General features: G+C 51.4%; 1 protein-coding gene across 1 annotated transcript in view; it reads right to left on the reverse strand.

The window, feature by feature from the left end:
* Window positions 1–1,020: 1,020 nt before the first annotated feature.
* The window catches only part of MAPK15 (mitogen-activated protein kinase 15), a gene marked incomplete at its 3' end in the record, with an annotated part of 31,966 nt that continues 7,704 nt past the window's right edge, over window positions 1,021–25,282 (reverse strand). The window contains 4 exon segments of the mRNA XM_073611151.1: window positions 1,021–1,151; window positions 5,053–5,143; window positions 11,868–11,897; window positions 13,544–13,642. Of these exon segments, the coding sequence (XP_073467252.1) occupies window positions 1,021–1,151; window positions 5,053–5,143; window positions 11,868–11,897; window positions 13,544–13,642 (351 nt within the window).

The raw sequence follows: 25,282 nt of genomic DNA on the forward strand, positions 1-25,282 counted from the left end.
GATGGTCTCAGTGGGGGGTGGTCAGTGATGGTCTCAGCGGGGGTTGGTCAGTGGTGGTCTCAGTGGGGTTGGTCAGTGGTGGTCTTGGTGGGGGTTGGTCAGTGATGGTCGCAGTGGGGGGGTGGTCAGTGGTCTTGGTGGGGTTGGTCAGTGATGGTCGCAGTGGGGGTTGGTCAGTGGTCATGGTGGGGGTTGGTCAGTGATGGTCTCAGTGGGGGGTGGTCAGTGATGGTCTCAGTGGGGGTTGGTCAGTGGTGGTCTCAGTGGGGGTTGGTCAGTGATGGTCGCAGTGGGGGGTGGTCAGTGGTCTTGGTGGGGGTTGGTCAGTGATGGTCGCAGTGGGGGTTGGTCAGTGATGGTCTCAGTGGGGGTTGGTCAGTGGTCTTGGTGGGGGTTGGTCAGTGGTGGTCTCAGTGGGGGTTGGTCAGTGGTGGTCTTGGTGGGGGTTGGTCAGTGATGGTCGCAGTGGGGGGTGGTCAGTGGTCTTGGTGGGGGTTGGTCAGTGATGGTCGCAGTGGGGGTTGGTCAGTGATGGTCTCAGTGGGGGGTGGTCAGTGGTCTTGGTGGGGGTTGGTCAGTGGTGGTCTCAGTGGGGGGTGGTCAGCGGTGGTCTCAGTGGGGGGTGGTCAGCGGTGGTCTCAGTGGGGGGTGGTCAGCGGTGGTCTCGGTGGGGGGTGGTCAGCGGTGGTCTCGGTGGGGGGTGGTCAGCGGTGGTCTCGGTGGGGGGTGGTCAGCGGTGGTCTCGGTGGGGGGGTGGTCAGTGGTGGGGGGTGGGGGTTGGTCAGTGATGGTCTCAGTGGGGGTTGGTCAGTGGTCATGGTGGGGGTTGGTCAGTGATGGTCGCAGTGGGGGTTGGTCAGTGATGGTCTCAGTGGGGGGTGGTCAGTGATGGTCTCAGTGGGGGTTGGTCAGTGGTGGTCTCAGTGGGGGTTGGTCAGTGATGGTCGCAGTGGGGGGTGGTCAGTGGTCATGGTGGGGGTTGGTCAGTGATGGTCGCAGTGGGGGGTGGGGGTCTCTCACCTTCTGGTCTCGGTGGATGACGTTGCCGGAATGAAGGAATTTGGTGGATTTTAGCAGTTGGTAGAGGATGAATCTCATGTGAATGTCCTTCAGTAGATTTCCTTTCTTTATGACGGCGTGGAGATCCGTCTCTGCGGGACACAAAACATTCCACACTGTACAATGTATAGGACTGAGAAACTGCGGGAGGGGGGGGGGGGGGGAGACAGGCAGTGAGGACGGGGGGGAAAGGCAGTGAGGAGGGGGGGGGGGGGTGGGGACAGGCAGTGAGGGTGGGGGAGGGACAGGCAGTGAGGATGGGGGGGGGGACAGGCAGTGAGGACAGGGGGGAGGGGGGACAGGCAGTGAGGACGGGGGGGGGGAGGACAGGCAGTGAGGACGGGGGGGGGGGTGGGGACAGGCAGTGAGGGTGGGAAGACAGGCAGTGAGGATTGGGGGGGGGGGGGGACAGGCAGTGAGGGGGGGGGGGGACAGGCAGTGAGGACAGGAAGACAGGCAGTGAGGGTGGGGGGAGGGACAGGAAGTGAGGGTGGGGGGGCAGGCAGTGAGGTGGGGTGGGGCAGGCAGTGAGGGTGGGGGGGGGAGGGACAGGCAGTGAGGACGGGGGAGGGACAGGCAGTGAGGACGGGGGAGGGGGGGGACAGGCAGTGAGGACGGGGGGGGGGACAGGCAGTGAGGACGGGGGGGGGGGGACAGGCAGTGAGGACGGGGGGGGGGGGACAGGCAGTGAGGACGGGGGGGGGGGGGGGGACAGGCAGTGAGGACGGGGGGGGGGGGACAGGCAGTGAGGGTGGGGGGGGACAGGAAGTGAGGACGGGAAGACAGGCAGTGAGGACGGGAAGACAGGCAGTGAGGGTGGGAAGACAGGCAGTGAGGATTGGGGGGGGGGGACAGGCAGTGAGGGGGGGGGGGACAGGCAGTGAGGACGGGGGGGGGACAGGCAGTGAGGACGGGGGGGGGACAGGCAGTGAGGACGGGGGGGGGACAGGCAGTGAGGACGGGGGGGGGGGGGACAGGCAGTGAGGACGGGAAGACAGGCAGTGAGGATTGGGGGGGGGGGACAGGCAGTGAGGGGGGGGGGACAGGCAGTGAGGACGGGGGGGGGGGGGACAGGCAGTGAGGACGGGGGGGGGGGGGGGGGGACAGGCAGTGAGGATGGGGGGGGGGGGACAGGCAGTGAGGACAGAAAGACAGGCAGTGAGGGTGGGGGGGGACAGGCAGTGAGGACAGGCAGTGAGGGTGGGGGGAGGGACAGGCAGTGAGGGTGGGGGGAGGGGGGGGGACAGGCAGTGAGGGGGGGAGGGACAGGAAGTGAGGGGGGGTGGGGCAGGCAGTGAGGGTGGCGCAGGCAGTGGGGGGGGGGGGGGAGGGACAGGCAGTGAGGGTGGGGGAGGGACAGGCAGTGAGGACAGGCAGTGAGGGTGGGGGGAGGGACAGGCAGTGAGGGTGGGGGAGGCAGGCAGTGAGGGTGGGGGGAGGGACAGGCAGTGAGGGTGGGGGGGGGGGGGGGGGACAGGCAGTGAGGGGGAGGAGGGACAGGAAGTGAGGGTGGGGGGGCAGGCAGTGAGGTGAGGTGGGGTGGGGCAGGCAGTGAGGGTGGGGGGGGGGAGGGACAGGCAGTGAGGACGGGGGAGGGACAGGCAGTGAGGACGGGGGAGGGGGGGGGACAGGCAGTGAGGACGGGGGGGGGGGGGGGGACAGGCAGTGAGGGTGGGGGGGGACAGGAAGTGAGGACGGGAAGACAGGCAGTGAGGACGGGGGGGGGGGGGGGGGGACAGGCAGTGAGGACGGGGGGGGGGGGAAGGCAGTGAGGACGGGGGGGGGGGGGGAAGACAGTGAGGACGGGGGGGGGGGGGAAGGCAGTGAGGACGGGGGGGAAAGGCAGTGAGGACGGGGGGGGGGGGGGGGGGGACAGGCAGTGAGGGTGGGAAGACAGGCAGTGAGGGTGGGGGAGGGACAGGCAGTGAGGATTGGGGGGGGACAGGCAGTGAGGACGGGGGGGGGACAGGCAGTGAGGACAGGAAGACAGGCAGTGAGGGTGGGGGGGGACAGGCAGTGAGGGGGGGGGAGGGACAGGCAGTGAGGGGGGGGGAGGGACAGGCAGTGAGGGGGGGGGAGGGACAGGCAGTGAGGGGGGGGGACAGGCAGTGAGGGGGGGGGGAGGGACAGGCAGTGAGGGGGGGGGGGAGGGACAGGCAGTGAGGGGGGGGGGGGAGGGACAGGCAGTGAGGACAGGCAGTGAGGGTGGGGGGGGGGGAGGGACAGGCAGTGAGGACGGGGGAGGGACAGGCAGTGAGGACGGGGGAGGGGGGGGGACAGGCAGTGAGGACGGGGGAGGGGGGGGACAGGCAGTGAGGACGGGGGAGGGGGGGGGACAGGCAGTGAGGACGGGGGGGGGGGGGGGGGACAGGCAGTGAGGACGGGGGGGGGGGGGACAGGCAGTGAGGGTGGGGGGGGACAGGAAGTGAGGACGGGAAGACAGGCAGTGAGGACGGGGGGGGGGGGGGGACAGGCAGTGAGGACGGGGGGGGGGGGGGGGGGGAAGGCAGTGAGGACGGGGGGGGGGAAGACAGTGAGGACGGGGGGGGGGAAGGCAGTGAGGACGGGGGGGAAAGGCAGTGAGGACGGGGGACAGGCAGTGAGGACGGGGGGGGGGGGGGGGGACAGGCAGTGAGGGTGGGGGAGGGACAGGCAGTGAGGACGGGGGGGGGACAGGCAGTGAGGACGGGGGGGGGGGGACAGGCAGTGAGGACGGGGGGGGGGGACAGGCAGTGAGGACGGGGGGGGGGGACAGGCAGTGAGGACAGGAAGACAGGCAGTGAGGGTGGGGGGGGACAGGCAGTGAGGGGGGGGGAGGACAGGCAGTGAGGGGGGGGGAGGGACAGGCAGTGAGGGGGGGGGGAGGGACAGGCAGTGAGGGGGGGGAGGGACAGGCAGTGAGGGGGGGGGGAGGGACAGGCAGTGAGGGGGGGGGGAGGGACAGGCAGTGAGGACAGGCAGTGAGGGTGGGGGGAGGGACAGGCAGTGAGGGTGGGGGGAGGGGGGGGACAGGCAGTGAGGGGGGGAGGGACAGGAAGTGAGGGGGGGTGGGGCAGGCAGTGAGGATGGCGCAGGCAGTGAGGGGGGGGGGAGGGACAGGCAGTGAGGACAGGCAGTGAGGGTGGGGGGAGGGACAGGCAGTGAGGGTGGGGGGGGGGACAGGCAGTGAGGGTGGGGGGGCAGGCAGTGAGGGTGGGGGGGGGGGACAGGCAGTGAGGGGGGGGGAGGGACAGGCAGTGAGGACGGGGGGGGGGGGGACAGGCAGTGAGGACGGGGGGGGGGGGGACAGGAAGTGAGGACGGGAAGACAGGCAGTGAGGGTGGGAAGACAGGCAATGAGGACGGGGGGGGGGGGACAGGCAGTGAGGACGGGGGGGGGGACAGGCAGTGAGGACGGGGGGGGGGGACAGGCAGTGAGGACGGGGGGGGGGACAGGCAGTGAGGACGGGGGGGGGGGGGGGACAGGCAGTGAGGACGGGGGGAGGGACAGGAAGTGAGGGGGGGAGGGACAGGAAGTGAGGGTGGGGGGGGGACAGGCAGTGAGGGTGGGGGGACAGGCAGTGAGGTGGGGGGGGCAGGCAGTGAGGGTGGGGGGGGGACAGGCAGTGAGGGTGGGGGGGGACAGGCAGTGAGGGTGGGGGGGGACAGGCAGTGAGGGTGGGGGGGGCAGGCAGTGAGGGTGGGGGGACAGGCAGTGAGGACGGGGTGGGGGGGGACAGGTGGTGAGGGTGGGGGGGGACAGGCAGTGAGGACGGGGTGGGGGGGGACAGGCGGTGAGGGTGGGGCAGGACAGGCGGTGAGGGTGGGGCAGGCAGTGAGGGGGGAGGGACAGCAGTGAGGGTGGGTGGGGCAGGCAGTGAGGGTGGGGCAGGGGAGGCGGTGGGGGTGGGGGGGGACAGGCGGTGGGGGTGGGGGAGGGGAGGCGGTGGGGGTGGGGGGGGACAGGCGGTGGGGGTGGGGGAGGGGAGGCGGTGGGGGGGGGATGTGACGTTACCCATGTACTCAAAGACGAGGTAAATGTCTTTATCATTCTGAGCTCGGATCACATTCAGCAGTTTGATAATATTCGGATGTTCCCCAAATTCCTGCAAAGAGGAGACAGAGAGTGGTCAATACAAACACCGTATATACCCACAGAGACCGTATATACCCACACACCATATATACCCACAGAGACCGTATATACCCACACACCATATATACCCACAGAGACCGTATATACCCACAGAGACCGTATATACCCACACAACATATATACCCACAGAGACCGTATATACCCATACACCATATATACCTACAGAGACTGTATATACCCAGAGAGACCGTATATACCCACAGAGACCGTATATACCCACACACATCGTATATACCCACACACCATATATACCCACACACCATATATACCCACAGAGACCGTATATACCCACAGAGATGGTATATACCCACAGAGACCATATATACCCACACACCATATATACCCACAGAGACCGTATATACCCACAGAGATGGTATATACCCACACACCATATATACCCACAGAGACCGTATATACCCACACACCATATATACCCACAGAGACGGTATATACCCACACACCATATATACCCACAGAGACCGTATATACCCACAGAGACCGTATATACCCACACAACATATATACCCACAGAGACCGTATATACCCATACACCATATATACCTACAGAGACTGTATATACCCAGAGAGACCGTATATACCCACACACATCGTATATACCCACACACCATATATACCCACAGAGATGGTATATACCCACACACCATATATACCCACAGAGACCGTATATACCCACACACCATATATACCCACAGACCGTATATACCCATACACCATATATACCTACAGAGACTGTATATACCCACAGAGACCGTATATACCCACACACATCGTATATACCCACACACCATATATACCCACAGAGATGGTATATACCCACACACCATATATACCCACAGAGACCGTATATACCCACACACCATATATACCCACAGACCGTATATACCCACACACCATATATACCCACAGAGACCGTATATACCCACAGAGATGGTATATACCCACAGAGATGGTATATACCCACACACCATATATACCCACAGAGACCGTATATACCCACACACCATATATACCCACAGAGACCGTATATACCCACAGAGACCGTATATACCCACAGAGACCGTATATACCCACAGAGACCGTATATACCCACAGAGACCGTATATACCCACACACCATACATAGAGACCACATACTCGGATCAGACAGAACATTCTGACCACTGACAGATAAGGTGATAAGATGGATTATCTGGTTACAATCACATGGTGGGTGGGATATATTAGGCAGCTAGTGAACATGTTGTCCCTGAAGTTGATGTTCATCTGGGAAGGTGCAGACCGGTCAGGGTGTCCATGCTGACCCTACAATGGACATGTGATCCTCAGAACTAGTGCTCTGGTCTGAGGAATGACATTTTCGATCCCATCATGTGGATGGTCGGGGGGGTCACTTACCTCGGGAGGAGACGACCAAGGCAATGTGATTCTTTGTATAGTGGAGTCCATGATGTCTGGAGGGGTCAGGGCAAAAGAGGGGGGGGGGCCTACTCTATATTAGATGGGTGGTCATATTGTTATGGCTGATCTGTCCCAATACACTATATTCCCAAAAGTATTGGGACGCCTGCCTTTACACACTATATTCCCAAAAGTATTGGGACGCCTGCCTTTACACACTATATTCCCAAAAGTATTGGGACGCCTGCCTTTACACACTATATTCCCAAAAGTATTGGGACGCCTGCCTTTACACACTATATTCCCAAAAGTATTGGGACGCCTGCCTTTACACACACATGACCTTTAATGACCTCCCAGTCTTAGTCCGGAGGGTTCAATATTGAGCTGGCTCCGCCCTTTAAGAGCTTCAACTCTGGTCCAAATCATTTGGTGGATGTGGGGGGGGGGGGGGTTATTATGGTGCGGGGGGGGTGGATTATGGTGTTGGGGGGGGGGTGGTGGGAGAATGGAGGGGGGATTATGGTGGGGGGGGGATTATGGTGTGGGGTGGAGGGGGGATTATGGTGTGGGGTGGAGGGGGGATTATGGTGTGGGGGAGGGGGGATTATGGTGTGGGGGGGGTGGATTATGGTGTGGGGGGTGGAGGGGGAGAGGGGATTATGGTGTTGGGGGGGGGGGGTGGTGGGAGAATGGAGGGGGGGATTATGGTGGGGGGGAGGGGGGGATTATGGTGTGGGGGAGGGGGGATTATGGTGTGGGGGGTGGAGGGGGGATTATGGTGGGGGGGGAGATTATGGTGTGGGGGTTGTTTTTCAGGGGTTGGGTTTGGCCCCTTTAGTTCCAGTGAAGGGAACTCTTAGGGCGTCATCCTAACAAGACATTTTGGACAATTTCATGCTCTCGGCGTTGTGGGAGGAGTTTGGGGACGGCCCCTTCCTGTTCCAACATGACTGCCCACCAGAGCACAAAGCAAGGTCCATAAAGACATGGATGAGCGAGTTTGGGGTGGAGGAACTTGATTGACCTGCACAGAATCCTGACCTCAACTCTATAGAACCTTTGGGATGAATTAGAGCAGAGACTGAGAGCCAGGACTTCTCATCCAACATCAGTACCTGACCTCACAAATGCTCTTCTGGAAGAATGGTCAAACATTCCCATAGACACCCTCCTAAACCTTGTGGACGGCCTTCCCAGAAGAGATGAAGCTGTTATAGCTGCAAAGGGCGGAGCCAACTCAATATTGAACCCTCCGGACTAATGCCCCGTACACACCATCGGATTTTCTGCGGAGTTTCTCCTTCAGATTTACCAAAACCATATAATATGAGGTCAAACCTTAGGAGTTTCAATGTGTTTGCAATCAGGCCGGCCCTCGTATTATATGGTTTTGGTAAATCGGAAGGAAAAAAAACTCAGCAGAAAATCTGATAGTGTGTACAGGCAGGCGTCCCAATACTTATGGTAATATAGTGTGTGTGTAATATATACTTTTTTTTATTATTTTATACTGTATATACAGTATGTGACAAAAGTAAGTACACCCCGCAGTCACATTTGTGTGAATCTTTTCATGTGACAACACTGAAGAAATGACACTTGTCTACAATGTAAAGTAGTGAGTGTACAGCTTGTGTGCGGCGTATGGTCTGAGCACTGACAGGCTGACCCCCCACCCCTACAACCTCTGCAGCAATGCTGGCAGCACTCATACGTCTATTTCCCAAAGACAACCTCTGGATATGACGCTGAGCACGTGACCTCAACTTCTTTGGTGGACCATGGCGAGGCCTGTTCTGAGGGGAACCTGTCCTGTTATACCGCTGTATGGTCTTGGCCACCGTGCTGCAGATCAGTTTCAGGGTCTTGGCAATCTTCTTATAGCCTAGGCCATCTTTATGTAGAGCAACAATTCTTTTTTTCAGATCCTCAGAGAGTTCTTTGCCATGAGGTGCCATGTTGTACTTCCAGTGACCAGTATGAGAGAGTGAGAGCGATAACACCAAATTTAACACACCTGCTCCCCATTCACACCTGAGACCTTGTAACACTAACGAGTCACATGACACCGGGGAGGGAAAATGGCTAATTGGGCCCAATTTGGAGATTTTCACTTAGGGGTGTACTGACTTTTGTTGCCAGCAGTGTAGACATTAATGGCTGGGATTGGGATTTTATGTGATAGACCAACACAAAGTGTCACATAATTGTGAAGTGGAAGGAAAATGATAAATGATACAAATAAATATGTGAAAAGTGTGGGGGAGGGGCATTTGTATTCAGCCCCCTTTACTCTGATACTCCTAACTAAAAGCTACTGGACCAATTGCCTTCAGAAGTCACCTAATTAGTAAATAGAGTCCACCTGTGTGTCATGTAATCTCAGTATAAATACAGCTGTTCTGTGAAGCCCTCAGAGGTTTGTTAGAGAACCTTAGTGAACAAACAGCATCATGAAGGCCAAGGAACACACCAGACAGGTCAGGGATAAAGTTGTGGAGAAGTATAAAGCAGGGTTAGGTTATAAAAAAATCTCCCAAGCTTTGAACATCTCACGGAGCTCTGTTCAATCCATCATCGTAAAATGGAAAGAGTATGGCACAACTGCAAACCTACCAAGACATGGCCGTCCACCTAAACTGACCGGCCGGGCAAGGAGAGCATTCATCAGAGAAGAGCCAAGAGGTCCATGGTAACTCTGGAGGAGCTGCAGAGATCCACAGCTCAGGTGGGAGAATCTGTCCACAGGACAACTATTAGTCGTGTTCTCCACAAATCTGCCCTTTAGGGCCCTTTCACACTGGGGCGGTTTGCAGGCAATATTGTGCTAATAATAGCGCCTGCAAACCGACCCGAAAGTGCCGCTGCTTTGTCTCCAAGCCCCGAGGGCTCTCACATGGGAGCGGTGCACTAGCAGGAGGGTAAAAAAAGTCCTGCTAGCAGTATCTTTGGAGCGGTGAAGGAGTGGAGTATATACCGCTCCTTCACATTGAAATCAATGGGACAGCACAGCTATACTGCCGGCAAAGCGCCTATGCAGAGGCGCTTTGCGGTGGTTTTTAACCCTTTCTCGGTTTTACCCCTGCTAGCGGCCGAATACCGACGGTAAAGCGCCGCTTACAATAGCAGCGCTTTACCGCTGACGCCGCCCCCGCCCCAGTGTGAAAGGGCCCTTATGGAAGAGTGACTGACGGGTCACCAAGAAAAGAATGAACCCTGAGAATATGATTGGAATACTTCAAATGGGACAGTAATATTCATTAACAAAATCTCTGAAGAAATATGAAGATTTTATCCCCTGTACACTGTGAGGTCTATGGCCAGGAAGTATAACCCCTAATATGAGGTCTATGACCAGGAAGTATAACCCCTAATATGAGGTCTATGACCAGGAAGTATAACCCCTAATATGAGGTCTATGACCAGGAAGTATAACCCCTAATATGAGGTCTATGACCAGGAAGAAGTATAACCCCTAATATGAGGTCTATGACCAGGAAGAAGTATAACCCCTAATATGAGGTCTATGACCAGGAAGAAGTATAACCCCTAATATGAGGTCTATGACCAGGAAGAAGTATAACCCCTAATATGAGGTCTATGGCCAGGAAGAAGTATAACCCCTAATATGAGGTCTATGACCAGGAAGAAGTATAACCCCTAATATGAGGTCTATGGCCAGGAAGAAGTATAACCCCTAATATGAGGTCTATGGCCAGGAAGTATAACCCCTAATATGAGGTCTATGGCCAGGAAGTATAACCCCTAATATGAGGTCTATGGCCAGGAAGTATAACCCCTAATATGAGGTCTATGGCCAGGAAGTATAACCCCTAATATGAGGTCTATGGCCAGGAAGTATAACTCCTAATATGAGGTCTATGGCCAGGAAGTATAACTCCTAATATGAGGTCTATGGCCAGGAAGTTCAATGTAAGAGATCGATCGTCTATTGCATAACGATGTTGCTTTTGTCTGGATAAGTAAATCATCATCTTGTCTGAGGCAGTTTTCCCTTCACCTATAATTAAGTGTTCTAATGAACTCACCTGTTGTCTGCTAGGGGGGGTATTGACACTCAGAATAATGTGTATTGGGGGCTCGTTATGTAACCATTGTGTGATGTTGTGGGTGGATCCGGGTCATTGTTCATGTGGTGCCTGCAGTATTCTCAAGTGTAAAAAAAGAGCCCGATTCCTGTTTGACCCTCAATACAGAGCCTCGTCTTGTACTTGGGGGGAGAATTATTCGTATGGGTTTCTTGTTCGGCTGATTGAAGTGTTCGGTAGCTGCCTTTGTGTTCGGAAATGGAATGTCCTAAACGGCTTTAACCTCTTTCCTACTCGGGGTGTCGTTACAGTGACAATAAGAAAGACATTGGTGAAAGAAAGTCATAAGAAGTCCTGTTTTTAGTTTGTGAGAAGCCATGTGGAGGACACAGCAATCATGTGGAAGAAGGTGATCTGGTCAGAGGAGACCAAAATTCAACTTTATGGCCTAAAAGTAAAACGCTATGTGTGGCGTCTGCAAAAGACTTGAGACTGGGGCGGAGGTTCACCTTCCAGCAGGACAACGACCCGAAACATCCAGCCAGAGCTACAATGGAATGGTTTAGATCAAAGCATATTCATGTGTTAGAATGGCCCAGTCACAGTCCAGACCTAAATCACATTGAGAATCTGTGGAAAGACTTGAAAATTGCTGATCACAGACGCTCTCCATCCAATCTGACAGAGCTTGAGATATTTTACAAAGAAGAATGGGCAGAAATGTCCTCTCTAGATGTGCAAAGCTGGTAGAGACATCCCCAAAAAGACTTGTAGAGAAAGGGGGTTCTACAAAGTATTGACTCCGGGGGGCGCCATACAAATGTCCCCCCCCCCACACTTTTCACATATTTTATCATTTATCATTTTCCTTCCACTTCACAATTATGTGACACTTTGTGTTGGTCTATCACATAAAATCCCAATAAAATACATTTATGGTTTTGGTTGTAACAAAATGTGGGGAATTTCATGGGGTATGAATACTTTTTCAAGGCACTTTATATACAGTATCTCTAATGATCAACTTCTCACGAATAGGCTTATTGGAAAATTTTTGTTCTGCAGCCAATCAGTGATCAGAGTATTGTGAGGGTGGAGGAGTCCCCCTTGTCAGTGGGGGGATTCCTCCATCCATCTATTGCCAGCTTTAGACGGATGGGAGGTCCCCCTGTCAGAGAGATAACAGCAAAAGGGATTCACTCACCTGAAGGAACATAATTTCCCGGAAGGTCCTCTGCAAGAGAAGAGCAGATTGTGGTCAGTGAGACGGGGAGGAGGAGGAGGAGGAGACAACGCGGTCGGAGAGACGGGGAGGAGGAGGAGGAGGAGACAACGCGGTCGGAGAGACGGGGAGGAGGAGGAGGAGACAACGCGGTCGGAGAGACGGGGAGGAGGAGGAGACAACGCGGTCGGAGAGACGGGGAGGAGGAGGAGACAACGCGGTCGGAGAGACGGGGAGGAGGAGGAGACAACGCAGTCAGTGAGACGGGGAGGAGGAGACAATGCGGTCGGAGAGACGGGGAGGAGGAGGAGACAACGCGGTCGGAGAGACGGGGAGGAGGAGGAGACAACGCGGTCGGAGAGACGGGGAGGAGGAGGAGACAACGCGGTCGGAGAGACGGGGAGGAGGAGGAGACAACGCGGTCGGAGAGACGGGGAGGAGGAGACGACAACGCGGTCGGAGAGACGGGGAGGAGGAGACGACAACGCGGTCGGAGAGACGGGGAGGAGGAGACGACAACGCGGTCGGAGAGACGGGGAGGAGGAGACGACAACGCGGTCGGAGAGACGGGGAGGAGGAGACGACAACGCGGTCGGAGAGACGGGGAGGAGGAGACGACAACGCGGTCGGAGAGACGGGGAGGAGGAGACGACAACGCGGTCGGAGAGACGGGGAGGAGGAGACGACAACGCGGTCGGAGAGACGGGGAGGAGGAGACGACAACGCGGTCGGAGAGACGGGGAGGAGGAGACGACAACGCGGTCGGAGAGACGGGGAGGAGGAGGAGACAACGCGGTCGGAGAGACGGGGAGGAGGAGACAACGCGGTCGGAGAGACGGGGAGGAGGAGACAACGCGGTTGGTGAGACGGGGGTCGGAGAGACGGGGAGGAGGAGGAGACAACGCGGTCAGTGAGACGGGGAGGAGGAGGAGGAGACAACGCGGTCGGAGAGACAGGGAGGAGGAGGAGACAACGCGGTCAGTGAGACGGGGAGGAGGAGGAGGAGACAACGCGGTCGGAGAGACAGGGAGGAGGAGGAGACAACGCGGTCGGAGAGACGGGGAGGAGGAGGAGACAACGCGGTCAGTGAGACGGGGAGGAGGAGGAGGAGACAACGCGGTCGGAGAGACAGGGAGGAGGAGGAGACAACGCGGTCGGAGAGACGGGGAGGAGGAGGAGACAACGCGGTCAGTGAGACGGGGAGGAGGAGACAATGCGGTCGGAGAGACGGGGAGGAGGAGGAGACAACGCGGTCAGTGAGACGGGGAGGAGGAGGAGGAGGAGACGACAACGCGGTCGGAGAGACGGGGAGGAGGAGGAGACAACGCGGTCAGTGAGACGACAATGCGGTCGGAGAGACGGGGAGGAGGAGGAGACAACGCGGTCAGTGAGACGGGGAGGAGGAGACAATGCGGTCGGAGAGACGGGGAGGAGGAGGAGACAACGCGGTCAGTGAGACGGGGAGGAGGAGGAGGAGGAGACGACAACGCGGTCGGAGAGACGGGGAGGAGGAGGAGACAACGCGGTCAGTGAGACGACAATGCGGTCGGAGAGACGGGGAGGAGGAGGAGACAACGCGGTCAGTGAGACGGGGAGGAGGAGACAATGCGGTCGGAGAGACGGGGAGGACAGCACATATTCACAATGGTGAAGCATACCTGAGCGTCCGTCCGATTTCTAAATGCATCGAAAATCTTCTTTACGGCGACAATCTCTCCCGTCTTCCGATCGATGGCTTTCCACACAATGCCGTACGCCTGTCCAGACAAAGCAGAAGTATAACATCAGATAAATTGCCTGACCTTGTCCTTCTAATTCCTCCTCCTAATTCAGTTCTATGCAGTAGAGGGGGCGGGGAGGGAAAAAAACGCAGACATGGCAGATCTCCACACTGCAGGTTATCCGATGGGTAATGTGTGAACGGGGGACATACAGAACAAAGGAGGGGGACTTACCTGCAGGACCCGTATTATGAAGCACCAAACAGGGACAGGTGGAAAGTCAGCCGGTTCCGCGGGGGCTGGACGGATTTTGAGCTGTGTGACCCACCCTGTTAGATGGACTTCTGTGGAACGGACATGCTGGAAAACTTTGGTGGATCAGTGTCTGCAGCCACTGATCAGCGTTTTCTGACTGCAGTGAGAGACACTCTCAGAATATCATGTCCCGGCGGGGGAAGGGGATTCCTTCATCCACCTCAACCATCTATAGCCAGCTTTAGACTGGCGCATCCAAAATCATTAGAAAAGAAGGGGGTGGGCAACACAGCAAACAAACTGCCAACAAGCCCACCAACTAAACAAGGGTATAAGACCCCATCAAGACAGCTGCATGCAGCACCTTGTGGCCGGAGGGAAGCCATCCCAGCCGGGAAAAGACAACGACTATTGCTTGTGGCTATATCAGCTGCTAGCAATAATCGCATGTAAAATCCAACAGGCTTCTTGTACCCAAGTTGAGCGATCAGCTTGGTACATTCAGCTTGCCCATACATGATTGGAACCGTTTATGACTGGCCTTAGGTCTCAGGGCAACCTTATTCTTCACTAGGAAAGGTTCCTTACAAGACAATGCCACCAAGTCCGATACTCACCTAACAGCAGTGATGGCAACAAGAAAAAACAACTTCCAGACGAGCTCAGCTATGGGAATATCCCAGCTAGGTTCAGAGGGAGGCTTCTGAAGAGCCTTAAGTACCAGATTGAGATACCCCGGCATCCTTGTGTCTAGGAGGAGCTCAATAAGGAACTCCACCAGGGAGGACATTGGAAGAGAAGAGCCGAAGATAACATTTCTTCACTCGGGGCACTCAAAGATGCAGATCCAGACCCAATTGGAAAAAGGCCACAATGCATTCCATGGAGTATCGTCTAGGACAAATCTTCCTCTCCTTGCACCATACAAAGCAACACAGTGATGAAATATACCAGTGCAAATCACATGAACACATAAGAAATGAAGCTGAACACTCCAGATCAGTAGAACATAAGAAATAGTGCGGCGCTCAATAAAAGTTCATAAAGAGAAAAAGTCCATATAGGAAAATTCCCAATAAAGTGACAATGTGCCTTGTAAACAATGAGTTCCGTGTCAAACTCCTCCACCTTAGACACTTAAAGCAGCTCCCTCAGCATCGGGACCCCTGAAGGGTCAGACCCATAAAGGGCCACATTCCAGGAACGTGATCACAATATTCTTCCCAGTGTAGGCCTTATAGGAAGGCCAGATGGATTTGTGCATGGATATCCCATCAATGTATAGATAGCAGATAATCACCAGTATCCCAACATGTAGAGATAAAAAAAAAAAAAAAAAAAAGAAACATCTAGTGCTCTCTGCCATCAAATAGAATAAAAAAGGAATCACATTTTACAAATAAAGCATTTCATTAAGTGCCATGAAACAAGTGCTAATACAGAATACCCTCAAGAAGAGATGGCTGCGGGTGACATCAACGTAGCTCCTACCCTTCAGTACGCGTTACGTCCCAGGAGGCAGGACTTCATCAGTGGATATGGAGGCACGTCGTACACCCGGCTTAAATAATAATAAATATTCAGAGAAGAGGAGAGGAACACCCCCCCCTCATTACCTCTATCATGGAAACATTACAGTCTGAAAACCAGGAAGTAGAAGCGGCAATCCATACGCTGCCAGAAACGGCCAATAGAAGGAAGCTGTCCCCTATTATGTGAAATCGCCCCACTAAAGCAATGTGTGACACCAAGCTTAGTATATGACCAAAATATAATCATCTAATAATCCAAAAACACTTCATATCATTTGGAAAAGTATAAAAACTATGATAAAAATAAAATTAAAAGACTTCATCCACGGCCATCTTTTACAAATATACTCAATAACAGAACAATAAATAAAATTAACGATCAGAAATAAAACAGTTTAAGTCAAAAATCAACATTTAAGCCAGTAGGGACCCCCACTTTGGTTTCAAACATCCAATAGGACTCCCTGCAGCTTAATTGCCTAATAAAATTGCCTCCTCTCCAATCGAGGGCAACTTTTCAGTCCTCCAGAGGTAATAATAAAAAAGAAGAGGGGGAAGTACTAAAGATGGGGGAAGAGGAGGCGGTTACCCCCCCCCCCACATTATCCACCGAACCAAGGTGGTTGGTGGAGGGATTCCCCACAACATCTAAACAACAATCAAGGCCAGTTATGAAAAATAAAAAAAGATGGAGAGGAAGGCAAAGGCCCCAGTAGGTATCTATAAGTGATATCCTCAGTGAATAGGAGACGCGGGTATTGAACAGGCGGATGAAATTTGCCCAGCTACGGAATTTGAATAAATTTCAAACATATTCATTTACAGAAATACATGCGTAATTTAAATGTTAATAAGTATTTTTTATCCAATCCCATTACTAGAAAGGGGGCCACTCCAATTTTCAAAATAAGTTTTCTTTTAATCCTTTGAATAGTGATAATACATTTTACAAAGTCTTTATAAATATGGTTTCTAGAGATCTTGATGAATTAAAAAGGTGGTAGATCCCCAATATATAAAAAATGGTACAGCATCTTTGGAAAAGAAAACAGAAATTGTAATACGCCCTGCGGACAAAGGATTGGTTGGTTGTTCTTGGTAAACCTTCTTATCTAGCAGAAATGGGTCGTCTTGAGTGATCGGGATACTTACCAGCCGTTATCTAGAGATCCTATGGTTCAGTATAAAGAAGAACTGCAGGTTTTGGTTGAAAAGGGCAAAAATAGGGGGATTCTGAACAAAAAAGCCAATTTAGATCCATTGTTCTGTAGAACCCCTATTATTTACTTTCTGCCTAAAGTCTATAAAAGGTAGACTAAATCTGCCTGGACGACGGGATTGATTCAGTCAGTATATTTTGAGTCATTTCTTCAGCACCTTGTTATGCAGACTAAGGCGTACTTAAAAGACATTAAAGATATCATTGAAATTCTGGAAACTTTGAACTCTACTCCATCCAGCATCCTGATAACAGCAGACATTCGCTCCCTTTGTACCATCAAAGGGCATGATGCTCTTTCATCAGTTAAATGGGCATTTAGCTCATCTGACCTTTCTATGCAACACCAGAAGTTTCTTCTTAGGAGTTTGGACTTTTGTCTAACGAAGAATTATTTTTGGTGGGATTGTGATTTTTTCCTGCAAACTCGGGAGGGTGGCGATGGGTGTCGTTTTGCTCCCAGTGTGGCCAGTTTGTTTATGGCCCACTGGGAGGAAGAAGTGGCATTTTCTGATCGTCCCCCTCAACTTATCAGCTACCGAAGGTATATTGATGACCTTGTTATGGGATGGTAGCTCTACAGACCTTGAGAAAATTATGCAGAAGCTTAATGCCAATAATAAAAATATGGTTTTGACATGGCATATTAGTACAGAGTGGATGATTTTCTTGGATCTAGAGATCATTAAAGAAGAAGTCGATCATTTCTGTATGTGCAATTACCTCAAACCTACTGACCGGAATTCTTACATACCACTTGAGATCTGTCATCATAGATTATGGTTGTGTAATATTCCAAGAGGTCAATTTACTAGGCTCAGACGGAACTCTACGGAGGACAGTCACATGAATTGTCAAGTAGATTCCAACAAAACGGATATGAATTATCAACTCTAAACCAAGAGACACAGAAAACCAGGTTCATGAATAGGAATGTACAGCTTTCAAATCAAATCAGGGAGAATTCACCCGCGTATAATAATTTGAAATTCATTTGAGACTACAATGTACATTATAAAAAATTTGAGAGGATAGTCCTTAACCACTTCCCACCCGGCCACTGCACATAAACGGCTGAGTGGGAGCTTCCTCCTTCTGACTGGACGTTCCCGAACGTCCTTCAGAAGGAGCGCGATCGCACAGCCGCGCGATACCGATGCGCGCGTGTCACTCAGACACGCCGCATCTCGGAGCGGCAGGAGGGCAATGCGATTTGCCCTCCTGATCCACACGATGGCTGTGTGTAATCACAGCCATCGTATGGTAAACAAGGAGGAGGGGTGGCAGTTGACAGGAGATCGCGCCGCCACGTGCCCGCGCAGCGGCGCGATCCCGATCTGCCTGTGCCCCCCGAGACAGTACAACACAGGAGGGCCCTGTGATTGGCCCTCCTGATCACATGACCACTGTGTCCAATCACAGTCGTCATGTAATGTAAATAGAGAGCGTTGTAACTGCTCTCATCTCTTCCTCTCCTCACACAGAGCCTGTCAGTGAGGAGAGGAAGAGAGATCTGTGCTGCAGCCGGGAGATCAGTGAGTTATATAGCTGTTTGTCTGCTGTTTACCCACTGATCACCCAGCTAGTGTCCCCAAAACACAGTGTCCCCAAAACAGTGAAAACACCTGTCAGTGAACATCTGCCCGCCCACCATCAGGCACATCTGCCCGCCCACCATCAGGCACATCTGCCCGCCCACCATCAGGCACATCTGCCCGCCCACCATCAGGCACATCTGCCCGCCCACCATCAGGCACATCTGCCCGCCCACCATCTGACACCGTCAACAGCTGACACATCAGCCCGTCATCAGCTGGCACATCAGCCCGCCCACCAATCATCAGGCACATCTGCCCGCCAACATCAGGCACATCTAGCCACCCATCTGGCACATCTGCCGCCTGTCATCTGACACATCTGCCCGCCAACATGACGAAAAGATCTTACAGCGCAGAGGAGGCTCTCCAAATACTCCAGAGTATGTCGGACGAGAGTAGCGGGGAATTCTCTCCGTCAGACTCGGATAGCGACTATGAGCCAGTGGAAAGCAGTGGCTCCAAGTTGTAAACAGAGGAAGATAGAATCCTAACAAGGAGAATCAGGAGAAATGAGCAGGAGGAGGCATCCACCAGCAGCCCAGCACTCCAGGGCATCCACCAGCAGGCATCCACCAGCAGTTCTGCAACCTTCTAGAAGATAGGCCAGATGCTAGCAACGGATCCCATCAACGAGGCAGTGCCCATACTAGCCTCCCAGATGTTCTACTGTATCCAACATGGCTGCCCGATACGTCAGTAGAACCTGTAATACCCCTTTTTACAGCCCAGCCAAGCCCTCAGATGCAGACGGAAAATGTAACCCCACTTTATTATTTTCATTTATTTTTTACCAATGATCTCCTAACCTACATTGTGGAGCAATGTAATCTATACGCCAGCCAACATATAGCCAACAATCCAAGTTCCTCATATGCCCGTCCTTTTGTTTGGAAACCCCTCACTGTAGAAGAATTTAAAATTTTCCTTGGCATAACCCTCAACATGGGGCTGACAAAAAAAAAAAAAATGAACTCCATTCCTACTGGTCTACCCAACCTATCCACCACATGTCGGTCTATTCGTCATTGATGCCCAGAACCCGTTATGAGATGATCATGAGGTTTTTACACTTCAATAACAATGCCCAATGCCTCCCTCGAAATCATCCCAGTTACGATAAGTTATTCAAAATTCGGCCCCTAATCAATTTTTTTTGCGCCAGCTTCAAGGAGATGTTTACCCCTGATAGAAATATATGTGTGGATGAATCCCTGGTGCACTTCACCGGAAGACTGGGAATAAAACAATACCTCCCCAGTAAAAGAGCCACACGTGGGGTAAAATTTTATAAAGTGTGTGACAGGGCCACGGGTTACACATATGATTTTATCATTTATGAGGGAAAAGACAGACAGCTAAACCCCTCTGGATGCCCTACCTACATGGGAACAAGTGGCAAAATTGTCTGGCAGCTGATCCAACCATTACTTGGGAAAGGTTACCACCTTTATGTAGACAATTTCTACACTAGTCTTCCACTTTTCCACCATTTGTACCTAAAGAACACTGTGGCCTGTGGGATGGCACGGACCAACCGCAAAGGCTTCCCACAAAGATTGGTCTCCAAGAAATTGAAGCTGGGTGAAATGGCCAGTATGCGGACTGAAGAAGTACTAGCGGGGAAGTGGAGAGATAAAAAAAGAGATGTCTACATCCTTTCAACAATACATGACGACACCTTGGTGGAACTTCAGAGAAGAGGAGGCCCCATACAGACGCCAAAATGTGTGCATGAGTACAACCTATACATGGGGGGGGTGGATATGAACGACCAGATGATGCAGCCCTACTTGGCCACCAGGAGATCACTATTTTGGTACAAGAAAGTCGCCATTTATTTGGTGCAACTTGCCCTATTTAATTCATATATCATTTTTTCTAAGTGCACCCAAAGTTCCCTATCCTATCTAAAATTCCAAGAAGAAGTTTTCACAGCCCTTCTCTATCCCCAAGGCCAAGCCCCTCAACTAATTCACTCCGATTCATTAGCCAGACTCCATGAAAGGCACTTTCCCGAAATCCTCCCTCTTACCCAAACAGGTCGCAAACCCCCCAAAAAATGTCGTGTATGTGCAAGTAGAGGAATTCGCCGTGACACCCGATACTACTGTCCCCAATGTCCCTCCCAGCCAGGCCTCTGTATTGGAACGTGCTATCGGAGCTATCATACTTCACTACACTATTAGTACAGTGAAGATGATTTTTTTCCACTATCTGCCATTTCTGTGAATGACCCGGACTGTTAACGACTATGCCTCTGCCAAACATCTTTCTGCCTTCAACTTGAATTGACCCGGACTGTTAAATGACCATGCTTTTTGCCTGCCTCCTGAACTGATCATTTGCCCTGCCACTGTACAGCACAGGGGCTCACATATGTGAGGGGCTCCAGAAAAGGTTTTCCGAGTGGAGAAAACGTTTTTCTCTGGGTTTTTAGTTTTCTCGGATTAGGGTCTGGAGACTCGGAGGGTTCGTAGAGATTTGGGTGGGAAAAAGCCTCTACCCCTGTCCTCAGGTCTTACCTGACCAAGGCCCAATGTACAAAGTGCTGCCTGCTGCCACCTGAACTGGTCATGCCTCTGCCTGCCACATGACCTTGCCATGCCTTTGCCTGCCACATGACCTTGCCATGCCTCTGCCTGCCACATGACCTTGCCATGCCTTTGCCTGTCACATGACCTTGCCATGCCTTTGCCTGCCACATGACCTTGCCATGCCTTTGCCTGCCACATGACCTTGCCATGCCTCTGCCTGCCACATGACCTTGCCATGCCTTTGCCTGCCACATGACCTTGCCATGCCTCTGCCTGCCACATGACCTTGCCATGCCTTTGCCTGCCACCTGGACTGGCCATGCCTATGCCTGTTACCTGAACTGTCTGCTAAACCTTGGACTGTACTGAACCATGTTCATACTTTTCCATATTTGTCTGCTGCCTGGACAATTCCTGGACATTTCCTTTGGCTGTCTGGACAAATGCTTTGGCTGCTCTGGAACAGTATTCCTGCCTGCTAAAACCACAGGTGAGCTTTTTTTTTTACCTTTTGCTCAGCAGAATGTATTTTGGGGTGTAATTCTTGGTGTGTACATGCTATGTGTTAGAAGCCTGGAGGTGCTACTTGCATGTTGGGCCTCTGTATGTGGCAGGGTAGTGGAAAAGTCTCACACATGGGGTATCGCCATACTCAGGATGAATAGCAGAATATATTTTGGGGTGTCATTTTGGCCATGTACATACTATGTGTAAGAAAGATCTTCTAAATTGACAACTTTGTGAGAAAAAAATAGGTTTTCATTTTCTTTCCACATTTTGCAAAAACTTGTGGAAAGAAATGACATGTTCAAAAGACTCAGTATGCCTCATAGAATATACATTGGGTTGTTTTCTTTCCAAAATGGGGTCATTTTGTGGGTAATTCCATTGTCCTGATGCTCCAGGGCCTTCAAAAATGTGATAGGTACTCAGGAAATGAAATGTGTAATTTATGCCTTTAGAACGCCTGATGGTGCTATTTGGATGTTGGGCCTCTGTATGTGGCCAGGCTGTGGAAAAGTCTCACACATGGGGTATCGCCATACTCAGGACGAATAGCAGAATGTATTTTGGGGTGTAATTGCAATTATGCCTGCACTGTGTGTGAGAAATAACTTGTGAATATGACAATTTAGTGAAGAAAAAAAAAAAAAAATCTATATTTCTTAATTTTCCAAAGCATTGTGGGGAAAAAATTTCAACTTCAAAAAATTCACTATGCCTCTTACTAAATACCTCAGACTGTCTTCTTTCCAAAAAGGGGTCTTTTGGGTGGTTATTGTACTGTCCTGACATTTTAGGGCCTCAAGAAATGAGATCAGTGCATTAGGATTGATACATTTTCAATAATGCGTAGCATGGCTTGCAGACTCTATAACTTTCACACAAACCAATGATCATACAATTATCAGGATTTTGTTTACCAAAGACATGTGGTAGAATACATTTTTGCCTAAATTTTCGACAAAATTAAATTTTTTTGGTTTCTTTTAAATGAGAAAGTAGAAAATTTAGTTTTTTTTTTCAAAATATTCGCTCTTTTTTTGCTTATAACACAAAAAATAAAAAATGAAGTGGTGAATAAATACCACCAAAAGAAAGCTCTATTTGTGTGAACAAAATGATAAAAATTTCATTTGGGTACAGTGTAGCATGACTGAGTAATTGTCATTCAAAGTGCGAGAGCACTGAAAGCTGAAAATTGGTCTGGGAAGGAAGGGGGTGAAAGTGCCGGTATTGAGGTGGTTAAACACTGGCCTATATTGAAACAAGATAACATTTTAGGTTCTGTATGGCCTACTCGTCCACAATTTATTTACAATAAAGCCCCCTCTTTGTGTGACTGTTTATCCCCAGGAGTGATTGATCCGCCTATACAAGCTTAGAGGAGGTTCTTCTCATTTCTGAAAGGTTTTTATGTCTGTGGCCATTGTGTAGCCTGTAAACAAAGGTGAACAATAACAAAAGGAAAGATTTTACGATTTGATTTACAAATAAGTAATATAAGATCAATGATTGGATCACACAGGGAGTGGTGTATATGCTGGAGTACGATTGTGGTCTCCAGTATATCGGTAGGACTTCCAGGGAACTTCATGTCAGATTGGGGGATCATGTGAAGAACATCAAAAAAGGATTAAAAACAGAGAATGTCTCTTTAATAATCGTGACCCCAGGGGCTTGAAGTTTGGGGTATTGAGAGGAGGCAATTTTATTAGGCAGTTAAGCCGCAGGGAATCCTATTGGATATTTGAAACGAAGTGGGGGTCCCTGCTGGCTTCAATGTCAATTTTGACTTAAACTGTTTTATTTCCGGATCGTTAATTTTCTTTATAAAATTTTTATTCATTTCAATTGTTCTGTTATTGAGTATATTTGTAAAAGATGGCCATGGATGAAGTCTTTTAATTTTATTTTTATCATAGTTTTTATACTTTTCCAAATTAGTCACACATTGCTTTAGTGGGGCGATTTCACATAATAGGGGACAGCTTCCTTTTATTGGCCGTTTCTGGCAGCGTATGGATTGCCGCTTCTACTTCCTGGTTTTCAGGTTGTAGTGTTTCCATGATAGAGGTAATGAGGGGGGTGTTCCCCTCCTCTGTTGAATATTTATTATTATTTAAGCTGGGTGTACAACGTGCCTCCGTATCCACTGATAAAAGTCCCGCCTCCTGGGACGTAACGCGTACGGAAGGATAGGAGCTACGATGGCGTCACCCGCGGCCATCTCTCCATGAGGGTATTTTTTATTAGCGCTTTTTATTCTGGCACTTAATGAAATGCTTTATTTATAAATGTGAGTCCTTTTTTATTCTATTAAAATTTGATGGCAGAGAGCACTAGATGTTTTTTTCTTTATCTCTACATGTTGGGATACTGGTGATTATCTGCTATCTATACATTGATGGGATATTCATGCACAAATCCATCTGGTGTTCCTATAAGGCCTACACTGGGAAGAATATTGTGATCACGTTCCTGGAATGTGGCCCTTTATGGGTCTGACCCTTCAGGGGTCCCGATGCTGGGGGGAGCTGCTTTGAGTGTCTAAGGTGGAGGAGTTTGCACGTTTGACACGGAACTCATTGTTTAAAAAGGCACATTATCACTTTATTGGGAATTTTTCTATATGTACTTTTTCTTTTTATGAACTTTTATTGAGCGCCGCATTATTTCTTATACCACACAAAGCAAGCCTTCCAACTTGGAAGAAGTCAACTTTCTAATATGGAAAAGTTTTGGGATAACCAAATCCAATCAGCCTCTGTCTCTCAGGACCTGGACATCACAGAATGATGGAGAATCAGGATGATAGATCTGTCCTTCAGACAGAAGGTCTCTGCGATCTGGAAGAGGCCAAGGGAGGTCTGCCAGAGGGCAGGAGTATGTCCGAGTACCAAACCATCCTGAGCAAGTTTGGTGCCACAAGAATCACTGAAATGACCTCTGACTCAGATCCTGCAGAGTGGCCATAGAAGGAGATTCAGGGGAGGAAAAGCAAAGGTGGGATGACATGGATCCCACAGGCTCATTAGAACCTCCACTGAGGATTTCTAAACTTGATCAGTTTGTGGATGAGCTGGGATACCAATAGGTCCACATCGGGAATCCCCCACCGAATAACCTCTGGGTGAAGAGACCACATTGATCCAGAAGCTGATGGCTGAGAAAGTCACCTCCACCTAGAATGTGAGCTGTGGTTTGGACTGGGAGGTGGCCCTCTGCCCAACTCACAATTCTTCTCATTTCTTTTTCTGTTCAACTTGATGGTTGTTATAGGTTACAGCCATGGAGTGGTCTGACTGAACCCGCAAAAGGTCCCCAAAGCTGAGGCGTCCAGTGTCAAGGGGAACCGCTGAATGACTGAGCAACTAAATCTTTATTCTGAATTCTTCCACTGACCAGGTTCCCTGAACCACCAACATTCCTAGGACCCATCAGGAGAGACAGACATCCATCATTGGGAGAAGTTACTTCCCTGACTCCAATGCTGCAAATCCCCCAAGTCAGGGAGAAGCAGACCAAGGGAGACAGATGCATGGGACTGTCTGGAGTCTGCTTGCCCCATACAGACAGGATGCGGAGATGCAACAGCCTGGGGTGGGATTGGGCATAAGGTAGATAAGTACACAGAACATAAGGGGTGGGGTTAGGGACCTTCTTGGAGGCCATGCTAGTAACTTTTGGTTGGATGGAATCCAGAGGCTCCAGTTTTAGGGTTAGGCTTGGTGTTGTGATTAGGGGTAGGAGCCTTCTTAGAGGCAATGCTGGTAACTTTTGGTTGGATAGAATCTGGAGGCTCCAGCTTTAGGGTTAGGGGTGGGGATAGGCTTAGGATTAGGGGTGGGGTTAGGCTTGGTGTTGCAGTTAGGGGTGGGAGCCTTCTTGGAGGCAATGCTGGTAACTTTTCATTGGATGGAATCTGGAGGCTCCAGTAATGAACAGCAGCACATCTCATACACCAGCACAGAGTTTTGTTGAGAGAACAAAGGAAATGGCCTCTTACTGCAGAGATTGTGAATCAGAAGAATCTC

This window comes from Aquarana catesbeiana, unplaced genomic scaffold (genome assembly GCF_042186555.1).
Source record: "Aquarana catesbeiana isolate 2022-GZ unplaced genomic scaffold, ASM4218655v1 unanchor213, whole genome shotgun sequence".
Taxonomy (NCBI): domain Eukaryota; kingdom Metazoa; phylum Chordata; class Amphibia; order Anura; family Ranidae; genus Aquarana; species Aquarana catesbeiana.